Source organism: Onychomys torridus, chromosome 5 (assembly GCF_903995425.1).
Source record: "Onychomys torridus chromosome 5, mOncTor1.1, whole genome shotgun sequence".
Taxonomy (NCBI): Eukaryota; Metazoa; Chordata; class Mammalia; order Rodentia; family Cricetidae; genus Onychomys; species Onychomys torridus.
In genome coordinates this window covers 92115561-92127768 of record NC_050447.1, presented here as the reverse complement: position 1 = coordinate 92127768, position 12208 = coordinate 92115561, and the positions used below count along the sequence as shown (strand labels likewise).

The 12208-nt window shown below is 46.9% G+C and overlaps 1 protein-coding gene across 1 annotated transcript in view; it reads right to left on the bottom strand.

The window, feature by feature from the left end:
• The window catches only part of Abcb10 (ATP binding cassette subfamily B member 10), a 33846-nt gene extending 22326 nt beyond the window's left edge, over nt 1-11520 (bottom strand). The window contains exon 1 of the mRNA XM_036188067.1: nt 10817-11520. Coding sequence (XP_036043960.1) covers nt 10817-11234 — 418 coding nt within the window. The 5' untranslated portion in view covers nt 11235-11520. The remainder of the gene's footprint in view (nt 1-10816) is intronic.
• Between the last annotated feature and the right edge of the window lie 688 nt (nt 11521-12208).

Here is a 12208-nt window from a genome sequence, read left to right as displayed (position 1 = left end):
CCTGCATTTCTGCTACATGCTGTTACTCCTTGGCATCTAACTACACCTTAGCTTGATGTTCAGACTATCCAGGGAAAGTTTATCTTTTGTATGTATGAGGGAGGGGGATGCTTTTTTGAGACAAGGTCTAACTCTGTAGTCCAGGCTAACTTCAAATTCACAAATGTAGCCCAGGTTAGCTTTGAACTAAAAAGACTTAAAAAAGACGTATCTTAGCTTCTTGATGAGACTGTAGGTATACACCATTGTGCCTGGCTTAATGTTCTTGACTGTGCTTAGTATTTCAAAGGTCTCTATATAAGCTTTGGAGAACAGTTCCTGGGATCCACTTTGCATGTAGTATATGTCCCTTCTTAGTATTAATTCTCTGGGAATATTCTGGGGAATACATGAAATGACAATAATCAGGAAATTAATTGTCCATGTAACTAAACAACAGATAAGAGGCTTATTAAGAAGTGGTGATAAATGCCTGTAATCCCGGCACTTGGGAGGCAGAGGCAGATCTCAGTTCAAGGCCAACCTTTCTACACAGTAAATTTCAAGTCAGCCAGGACTACGTAGTTGGCTAAACAAACAAACATCTAAGAAAACCCAGTTGGAAAGAACACATATCACAGACAACCACGTTCATACAAAAGGGACAGCCAATTTTCTACTCGTGAAACTGGCAAAGATTCATGCTCACAATGTTGGTGAAGATGTGGGAAAGAAGGAGGAGGCTCTCATTACACTGACTGATGGAGGAGCAAGTTTACACCAGCCACAAGTGAGACCCTAGGTGAATAATCTCTTTGAATTGTAGTGGACTTCTGAGAATTTTACTTACAAACTTCCACACACAGTGTGGAGAAATAAATCCAAGGACGTGTAGTTAGAGTATTAATTATATCAGCAAAAGAATCCGTCTCTTTCTCTCTCTCTTTTCTCGAGACAGGGTTTCTCTGTATAGTTTTGGTGCCTGTCCTGGGTTTCACTCTGTAGACCAGGCTGGCCTCGAACTCACAGAGATCCACCTGCCTCTGCCTCCCAAGTGCTGGGATTAAAGGTGTGTGCCACGACCGCCTGGCAAGAATCGGTCTCTTTCTTTTTTCTTTTCTCTCTTTCTTTCTTTCTTTCTTTTCTTTTCTTTTCTTTTTTGTGTGTGTTCTTTTCTTTCTTTCTTTCTTTCTTTCTTTCTTTCTTTCTTTCTTTTTTTTTTTTTTTTTTTTTTTTTGTGTGTGTATGTAGCTGAGGATCAAACCCAGGCCCAGGGTGACACAGGGCTGATATCCAGGAGGAGGATCACAGGTTCAAGTCTAACCTCAGCTATAGTGTGCGTTCAAGACCAGTCTAGGCAACTTAGTGAGATACTATCTCAAAATAAAGAGAACTTTGGATGTAGCTAAGAGCTAGAACACTTGCCTAGCATGGGCGAAATCCTAGGTTCAATTCCCAGTACTGTTAACCCAGAGAAAGACAGACAGACACATAGACAAAGACAAATAATTAGTTAAAAAACAAGTCCTAGATAATAATTCTACCATCTTTTGGGTTTTCCTGTTTTCTCTTTCCTCAGAGTTTATATGAATACAGAACTTTTTGTTTGTTTGAGACAAGGTTTCTCTGTGTAGCCTTGGCTGTCCTGGAACTCACTCTGTAGGCCAGGCTGGCCTCGAACTAAGTGATCCACCTGCCTCTGCCTCTCAAGTGCTGGGATTGAAAGCATGCGTCACCACCACCTGGCGAGTACAGAACACTTTTGGAAGAATATTAAGAAAAAGCATGCCGGTTTGTGGTGGCGCACGCCTGTAATCCCAGCACTCGGGAGGCAGAGGCAGGTGGATCTCTGTGAGTTTGAGGCCAGCCTGGTCTACAGAGTGAAACCCAGGACAGGCTCCAAAGCTACAGAGAAACCCTGTTTCGAAAAACAAAAACAAAAACAAACAAACAAACTAACAAAAACAAAATGAAAAACAAAAAAAGAAAGAAAGAAAGAAACAGCAGCCCAGGCTGCTCCTCCAGTCTTCCCTGGTTTGGGACAACAAACCTCTTCGAAGACTTGCTGGTTTATGGCAGGATTGCTGGTGAATCTGGGAAGAGTTCCCTGGCCCCATCTGCAGAGGATGGGTACTTCTTTCTTCTTGGCCTAATGTTCACACTTCAGATGAAGAGATCATTCTAACACAGGCTTGAGAGAGCATGGACCAGTGTGGCAGTCTGAATAGGAAAGGCCCAATAGACTCCTGTGTTTGAAGGCTTGGCCACAGAGAGTGGCACTATTAGGAGGTGTGGCCTCACTGGAGTACATGTGGCTTTGTTGGAGGTAGTGTATCACCAGGTGGGGAGGTTTTGAGGTCTCAGAAGTTCAAGCCATGCCCAATGTGGCATTCTCTTCCTGCTGCCTGCAGGAACTCTCAGCTCCCTCTCCAGCACCACGTCTGCCTGCATGCCACCATGCTTCCCACCATGACAATAATGGACTAAACCTCTGAAACTGTAAACCAGCCCCAATTAAATGTTTTCCTTTATAAGAGTTGCCTTCAGCTTAGATGCAAGATTGTAAAACATCGGAATCGAACTTAAGACCTCCTCCCTCCTTCAATAAACAGCATTCGGCATTCAGAAAAAAAAGAAAGAAAGAAAGGAAGAAAGGAAGAAAGGAAGGAAGGAAGGAAGAAAGAAAGGAAGAAAGAAAGAAAGAAAGAAAGAAAGAAAGAAAGAAAGAAAGAAAGAAAGAAAAATTGAAGACAGCGATGTTTTAAAACAGGAAATGGTGATGGTGTCATGGGCCTATGAGGATGCTGGACTAAAGTCTATCAAATTGTGCAAACAGGAAAATTGTACACTCTGTGAATTATCTGTCAATAAAGATCATATACATATTTGCCTTGACATGGTCTCTCTTTGCAGCAATATAAACTCTAACTGAGACAATCAGGGAGCAAGCAGAGCTCTCAGCGTATGTGTCGGGGCAGTGGGCTTTTCAGCAGGCAAAAGGCCTTGTAATCTTTATCCTAACATCGCCTTTTCAAAGCACCAGCTCTGGAGCCTCACTTAAAATGAAGACATGTGACACTGCTCCCTGCCCTTTATTTGTCTCCCACTTTCCATCCTGGAATTCTAAATGATATCACAGGCTCACGGTTTACGTGTGGTTTGCTTGCTGCTGTAAGAGCCCACCAGCCTCAACTACAGCACACAGCAGGAACTCAGTCAATACTTAATGAATGAATGAAGGGGCAGGGTGCCTTTGGCAAGGGAAGCAGGAAAGTATCTTATCAGAGCAAAGTCCTTTTGCCAGCTCAACAGGGAAGGTCAGATCTGGCCACTCAGGGAGTTCACACACCAGCTTTTAAAACTCATAATCGAGAGTGAAAAGATCAGGGACCTGAGAGATGACTCAGCAGTCAGGAGCACTTGCTCTTACGACCCTTGTCCAATTCCTAGTACCTACATGGTGACTCACACCCATCCATAACTCCAGTTCCAGAGATCTAATGCCCTCTTCTGACTTCTGCAGAAACCAGAAATACATAGCTGGGTGTGTTGGCACACCTGCAGTCCCTTCCCACACCCAGGAGAGAGGGGGAAGAGTATTAAGAGCTCAAGGTCATCCTCAGCTACCTATAGAGTTTGAGACTATCTCAGGCTACACATATTAAGAATAAAAAACAAACCAACATAACTCATAATCTCAATCCAACTGGATAATGTGAACCAGGACAGAAGCAATTCCCTTTTGATGTAAAGCAGCATGCTCCCAGGGATGGACAGGGCAGGGAGAGTGGCTGACTCTATTCCACACAGCTCAACCCTAATTAATGAACTGGGAGATGCCATCCTGATGAATAAAGATCAGGGCAAAACCCTTCCCAAACAAAGACTCTCCTCCTCTAGTTTTTCTCTTCTTTCCTTTCCCCCTTCCTTCTTTTTTTTTTTTAAATTAAATTAATTAATTAATTTAATTAATTTTTTGAGACCAGGTCTTGCCAGCCTGGAACTACGTACAAACCAGTAGTGACCCACCTGCCCCTGCCTCCTGAGTGCTGGGATTACAGGCATTCCTGAACACATTATGCAGAGCAGACTGGCCTCAAACTTGCAGTGATCTTCCTGCCTCTGACTCCTGAATGCCAGGCTTCTATGGTTTCCTAAATGACACGAAGAATCTGCACTTTGTGGATTAGGTATCTTTGGTTCCAACTGAGTTCCTACACAGTAGGGGCATCCATACAAAGATGAGGAGGAAACCTGATTTGCTGAAGCATGACTGCAAGCATGGTCTCCCTAGCCAGTTCCAGGCCAGCCAGGGTTACACAGTGACATAGAGTCTGAAAAAAAAAAAGGTAGGTGAGTGGGGCTATTTGGCTATATCTAAAATCATCCCAGTTGATTCCATCTACTTATTAATTTATTCTATTATTATTTTTTAAGTAAATTTAAAATTTACTTTATGTATATGGGGATCTATCTGCATGTACCTGCACGCCAGAAGAGGGCATCAGATCCCATTATAGATAGCTGTGAGCCACCATGTGGTTGCTGGAAATTAAACTCAGGACCTCTGGAAGAGCTGCCAATATTCTTAACCACTGAGCCATCTCTCTAGCTCCACTTTACTATTTAAAAACATTTTTTTAAAGATTTATTTATTTTGGTTGGGGATTTAGCTCAGTGGTAGAGCACTTGCCTAGCAAGCCCAAGGCCCTGGGTTCGATCCTCAGCTCAAAAAAAAAAAAAAAAAGATTTATTTATTTTACTTTATATGTATGAAGGTTTCACCTGTATGTATGTATGTTGGATCTGCTGGAACTGGGGTTATGCATGGTTGAGAGCCACATATGGATGCTAGGAATCAAGCTCTATAAGAGCAACCGGTGCCGAGCCATCTCTCTAGGCCCGATTTATTTATTTTTAATTCTGTGCATACATGTATGTATGTATGGGTGCCTACAGAGGTCAGAGCTGTCAGATACCCAGGAGCTGGAGTTTTAAATGGTTGTGAGCTGCCCTATATGGGTGCTGGGAAATAAACCTTGGTCCTCTGGAAGGGTGCTACACACTCTCAACCATTGAGTCTTCTCTCCAGTCCCAAATTTACTTATTTACTTACTTACTTATTTATTTATTCATTCATTCATTTATTTACTTACTTACTTACTTACTTACTTACTTTTGGTTTTTCGAGACAGGGTTTCTCTGTGTAGCTTTGCGCCTTTCCTGGAACTCGCTTTGGAGACCAGGCTGGCCTCTAACTCACAGAGATCCACCTGCCTCTGCCTCCCGAGTGCTGGGATTACAGGCGTGCGCCACCACCGCCCGGCTCTACTTATTTATTTTTAATACAGGGCCTCATGTAGACCAGGATATCCTCAAACTAACTATGCAGCCAAGGATGATAGTTCTTCTGCCTCCTGCTCTAGAATGCTGGGATTAGAGGTGTGTGCCAACATGCCAGGTTTTATGCAGTGCTAGGATCAAACCCGGGGCTTTGTGTGTGCTTGGCCAAGCACTCTGCCAACTGAGATGTTATATCTTAACCCCAGGTTTATTTTACTATTGTGTACCCCTTTGCATTACAATCTGTAGTGGTTTGAAAGAAAATGGCCCCCATAGGCTCACAGGTAGTGGCATTACTAAGAGGTGTGACCTTGCTAGAGTACATGTGGCTTTGTTGGAGGAAATGGGTCTCAGATGCTCAAGCCAGGCAGCGGCTCACATTCTCTTCCTGATGTCTGTAGATCCAGATGCAAAATTCTCAGTTGCCTCTCCAGCACCATGTCTGCATGTGCACCATGCTTCCCGACATGATACTAGACTGAACCTCTGAACTGTAAGCCAGTCCCAGTTAAATGTTTTCCTTTATAAGAGTTGCTGTGGTCATGGTGTCTCTCCACAGCAACAAAACCCTAAGATAGAATCTGAATGTAAATAAAATGGATTTTGGTCATCTTGATTCTTGGGATATGGGGCTGTGGAAATAGCATGTTCCGCCCTAAATCCCGGTCCTCACTCTGTGACCTGGAATTCTCCACCTTCCCTCTCCACCACAGTGCGGCTTCTATTGCTCTCATCTGGCCTGATGGGTCCTAGTAGCTTCTACTGCTGTTTCCTGACTGACACTCTCAAACATGTGACCTTATCCTCGTTCTACTGAGTCCTGGTATTCAGAGGGGTCAGAAACAATAAATGCAAATGGTCTCCGGTCTGCAACATAGGTGTGGGAGGTCAGAGGCTGAGGAGGGTCAGGAAAGCCGGTTCTAAACAGGAGCCTAACAGCACCAGAACCCTGGCTCTGCCGCCAACCTGTCTGACTGAAAACAAGTCATTCAAATTCTCTGTGCCTCAATTTTTCTTACTATAAACAGAAAAACAACAACGACACCCTCTCACTGAGCTGCCTGGAGGAGATTACATACACAGAAAGCATCTGGCGTGGTGCCCAGTAGCTAGTAAACAAGCATACAGCTACATCTTTATCCACTCTGCTGTCATTTCAGAAATGACCTCTGCTGTGGTTCAGTCCAGAGACAATTCAGCTGTTCTGTCTCAGAGACCAGGGACTGGAAGGAAAAAGGCAAAAAGACAGCTTCCTCAGGAGAGTGGTAGCTGTTTGCAGACAGCTGGGATGTGGGGATGTGGGGTGGGTTCAGGGAGACATTTTCAGGGATGATGTGGTTGTGACAGGGAACAGGGTGGAGGGCAGTTTTTCCCCTAAGCTGAGGGAAGGAAGTGAAGACATGAAGCTGAGCAGGAAACAGGGGTTCAGGAGATACTCAGATGCCTGGAGTAGCCCCCATATGGTAGGCTGTGCCTCTTGTCCCTTAGCCCTGTTCTGCTGGACCACTGCTCTATCTAGGCGTCAGGAAGCAGCAGCTGGAGGCAGTCTCCATCCTTTCCTCTCTGTATTTCACTACGGCCGCTCCACAGGCGTATCTGCAGAAGTCAGCCACAAACTCAGCCAGAGTTCCAGGCAGGCATCAGCTTACAAGAACAGTCATTATCAAGCCGGGCGGTGGTGACACACACCTTTCATCCTAGCACTTGGGAGGCAGAGGCAGGTGGATCTCTGTGAGTTCAAGGCCAGCCTGGTCTACCAAGTGAGTTTCAAGACAGCCAGGGCAGGGCTGGGAAACCCAGCCCTTACCAGTAATTCAAGAGAGGAGCAGGCCTTAACCCTGCATACCTGCACTGTCTGAAACACGAAGGGAAAAGAGTAGAATGTACCATCCAACAGTCTAACTATATAGTCTAGCTAGGAGCCCGCTCTGTGAGCCGGAAGATCCAGCACTCTAGGCATCTTCTCATCTTGGGGTCCACTGCTCACTGGGACATCTGAGCCCTGGCCTCCTATCTGCTAAGCACACAGGAAGCCTGAACAAGCACCTCCAGTCTGCTTTGTGCACATCCAGATGATTCCGGGCTCAGCACCTTCTGAGGGTCCTTGTGGCCAAAGTGATAAGAGGAAGGCTTATCAAGGCAAAATGGCTCTGGGTAGCACTGCAGACATAGTGATACCAAGACAGCCCAAACCCTGTAGGAGTGGGCTGCCTGGAGGAAGAGTCATCATGCTACGTCTGCTCTGGGCAAGCGTCTGCAGACATTTCAAACAGGAGGTCCTGTTTTCCAACATCAAAATCTTCTGGGGGAACAAACAGCTGAAGAGTAGGGAAGGAAGGGTTATTACTGAAACACACCCTGCAGTTTAGGGGATGGTAATTTTCTCTAAAATTAGAAAACTAACATCAGAAGCCAGGCAGTAGTAGTACACACATTTAATTCCAGAACTCAGGAGGCGGAGGCAGGCAGATCTCTGAGTTCAAGGCCAGCCTGGTCTACAAGAGGGAGTTCCAAGGCAGCTAGGGCTACATAGTAAAACATCTCAAAAAACAGAGGGAAGAGAAAAAGAGGGGGGGGGGAAAGAGAGAGAGAGAGAGAGAGAGAGAGAGAGAGAGAGAGAGAGAGAGAGAATGAGAATCTAACATCAGAATTTCTTCTCTTATCTGCTTTTTGGGGCTCTTTAAAAAATTTATTTTCATTTTATTTGCATTGGTGTTTTGCCTGCATGTATGTGTGAGGGTGTCAGATCTTGGAACTACAGACAGTAGTTGTTAGCTGCCATGAGTATGCTTGGAGTTGAACTTGGATCCTCTGGAAGATCAGTCAGTGCTCTTAACCGTTAAGCCATCTCTTTAGCTCCCCCCCGCCACTTTTGGGGCTCTTCAATGAAATAATGACAGGCATGATAGCTCGTACTTATAATTTTAGCATTGGGGAGGTTGAGGCAGGAAGATTGCTGTGTATTTGTGGTCAGTTTGGGCTACAAAGTGATATCTATTTCAAAAACCAGACAGACAGAAAGACACAAACCTACACAACAGCTCTGTTCCCCCAGCATTTCAGAGATGTGCCAACTCTTGCTTAGCATGATCTATTACAAATTAACGGTGACCACGACTTCCTTTTACTTCCACCAGCACCAACAACCAGACGGGCTTTACCTATAATGACTTCTGAAGAGAACATAGGCTATATAAAGAGTTCTTCTTCAGAAGTCCTGAGGACAGAATAGCTTTACTATCTACTTAGAAGCCTTAAGAATTCCTAGCACTAGGGAAGTTGAGGCAAGAGATCTCAAGTTAGAGGCCTGCCTGGACTACAGAGCAAGCCCCTGACTCAAAAACAAGCCCACTATCACTCCAACTGCAGTAAGATTAATTCTCAAATCATACGTTGGATGTTTCAGTAAGGCACACTGACTGCTCTGATGATGGAAGTTGGTAGAGTTTCTGACTTATTTAATGCAGACTTCATAGCATGCTGTCAGGTCACAAGTCACAGAGATGACAGACAAGGGCAGATAGGGAAGGGCTAGGTGACACTAGCCAAACCTGACTCCCCTAAACTTTGAAATCTGAAGTTTCAGAAGCAGAAACCTAGGTTCTTACCTCAGCCCCTTGTAGTCTGGGCACACCCAGTTGCTCAGGTCTCCAGGTTCCTCCATGCACACTTTGCTCTGTACCCCCCACTCAAGAATATATGTGTGTGTGTGTGTGTGTGTGTGTGTGTGTGTGTGTGTGTGTGTATACTTTTTTGGAGCTGAGGATCAAACCCAGGGCCTTGTGCTTGCTAGGCAAGCACTCTACCACTGAGCTAAATCCCCAACCCCTCAAGAATATATTTTTAATCTTGGGTTTGGTGGCTCACACATCTGTAATTCCACACTCAGAATATGGACAAGAGGATCAGGAGTTCAAGGTCATCCTCAGATACATAGTGAGTTTGAGGTCAGCCTGGACTACATTAAACCTGTCTCAATAAAACACAGAGGGGGCTGGAGAGATGGCTCAATGGTTAAGAGTACCAATTGCTCTTTGAGAGGACCTGGGTTCAATTCCTAGCACCCACATGGCAGCTCACAACTGTCTGTAACTCCAGTTCTAGGGGATCCAACATCCTCACACAGACATACATGCAGGCAAAACACCAATGCACATAAAATAAAAATAAACAGTTCATTAAAAAAATAAATAAGACACAGGGGTAAAAAGGCTTACAAAATAGCCAAGAAAGGGACTTTTTCCATTAAAACCTACAACAACCATAGTAAAATGTGTCTTCTTATACCTAAGGACACCACACCCTCCCAACTCCTGTAGATGGTAGACCCATGTGCCCTTGCTCCAAAAGCACCTTTTTCCAAGCCCAATATCTCCCAAAGAGAGTAATTTGTACAGCAAGGGACTCAGCAAGCAACTTGGGGTCCTGCCTGTTTCAAGAGTTGTAGGACAAGGTCCTTCCTCTGGCAAAACCCCCATGCCTATCTCCATTTCATCTCTAATTCAAATATTTTCCTGCCCACTCAGCAGGGAATCCCAGCAGGAGCAGGACTCATTGTGTCTGTTCCCAAGGCACTTAGTCCCCCAGAAGGAGGGCACAATCCATCCTCACAGAAGGAATGTAGATCTAGAAAACCCTCGGGACTCTCTAGATCTCAGTAGAAACATCCCTCCAGTGACTGCTAAGAATGGGGAGTTACAGAATATTTTCATTTAGACTCAGCCAATTCTGATTTATTTATTTATTTATTTTTATTTTTATTTTTATTTTTATTTCTTTCTTTCTTCTTTCTTTCTTTCTTTCTTTCTTTCTTTCTCTCTCTCTCTCTCTCTCTCTCTCTCTTTCTTTCTTTCTTTCTTTTTTGTGGTTTTTCGAGACAGGGTTCCCCTGTGTAGCTTTGTGCCTTTTCTGGAACTCACTTGGTAGCCCAGGCTTGCCTCGAACTCACAGAGATCAGCCTGCCTCTGCCTCCCGAGTGCTGGGATTACAGGCGTGCGCCACCACCACCCGGCCTGATTTCTTTTTAAAAGTCAACCGTTGATTCGGTAGAGTTACTGTCTAGTTTCTTTATGCTGTGGCCAATGTCTGTACTGATCAATTAGGGAGGTGACAGCTAGCTTGAGGTTCACAGTGCTCAGCTTCGTGTGAAATATTGCTGGTTGCTTGATACTGTGTAGCCCTAGTGATGTTTTTAAAAACATTATAAATGTATAATACAACGTAGACATGGTTTTGGCAAAAAACTTTTTTCTTAAAGGAGTAAACTCCAGTTTATTTAGACAATGCCCCAAAGCAGACGCTGCCAATAAGCTGGTGGGGACCGATCTAAATATTCTGGTAACAGGCTCTACTGACCTCACACGGTGTGAGCGCCCGCCAGTTAAGAAAAGGCACCCACAGCCTTCCAACAGGTGTCTGCAGATCTGAACGCCCTTGCCGGGGCAGAGGTCAGGCCGGGGCCCACCGCAGCCCACTGGTCCCCCAGGGTTCCTACCTGACAGCCTCCCGCGCTCTGGGCGCACCAGCCCCAGGAGCTTCCACACGTCTGATCCCCGGGTCGCCGCGGGCCGCTGCCGCGAGTCGTTCCCAAGGTCTCGCACATTGGCGGCGGCTGCCGGGACTCCCTGGAACCTGGCGAACAGGGGATGTGAGCCGCGGGGTCCTGCCAGTATCCAGCACCTGCGGGCCCCTGAGGACGTGGCCCACCGCCCCACGCCACCGGGCAGTCGCGAGAGGGGCGCAGGAAAGCGGAGGCCCCGGGTCGGCTCATGGATTTGGGACGTCCACGCTCGCACGAGCGGGTTCCACTCAGAAGCCAGCCGTGTCCTAGAGGAGGAGGCCGGGGCCCACGCACGCACGGCAGGGCCCCGGCGCGTAATCAGCAGCAGCGCCCTGGCAGGGGGGCTGCGCATGACGCTGCGTCTGCCTGGAGAACCTCACCCGCCAGCCCGGCCGGACGCCCCGGGACCCTCCCGGCCCGGCCCGAGCGCAAGGCGGGGACGCAGCAGCGACCCGCCCCATCGGGCCGGCGCCATGGCCGCGCCTTCCGCCGCGCAGGGACCACCCCTGGGCGGCGACCAGCCGGTGGCTCCAGAGCAATGCCTTGTCTAAGCTGCAGTAGCAAGCGCCTGCGCCCGCGAGCTGCACGCGGAAGATTTTTCGCGCTCTAGAGCCCTTCGTTTGCGAACCCGGGAGCCTCCGAGCCCTTTCTCTCGCCGGCGACTGGCGGAGTGCGCACGCGCGGTGCTCAGGTCGCTGACTACACACCAAGGCTGAGACCATTGGGTGCGGGTTGATACCTAGTCGCTCAGTTCTTGGGCCGCTGTGGTGCGGTTGGCAGACAGTGAAGTCTCCACACCTTGGAGGACTGAGCAATGTAGGAGGTGCCGCAGAGGCCGGGACTCCAGAGGTCCGGAGAGCAAAAGTGGCCCCGCTTGCAGTGGTCTTAAGGAGAGCGGCGGGGATGGGGGTGGGAACCCTAAGGGGGCTCCGGGTGGGGAGAGTTTGTGTTGGACCAGAACGAAATGCATGAGAGAGGCACTCGCCACTGTTAAAAATGTATGAGTTCGGCTGGGCATAGTGGCGCAAGCCTTTCTTTCCAGCACTTGGGAGGCATAGGCAGGCTGATCTCTGAGTTCGAGGACAGTCTGGTCTAAACAGTGAGTTGTAGGACAGACAGCCTGAGGGACATATTGAGACCCTGTCTCGTAGAAAAGAAAAGAAAAAAAAAAAAGATAAAAATTTTAAAGCTGGGTTCACAAAACAACCTCAAAATAAGTACTTTATTTCAATAGTCCTAAAAACCAACACGAATGCGGAGGCGGAGAGGCACCTTAAGGAACAAAACATCAAGACTTTCAAACGCAGAATCCGTCTCTGAATTTGC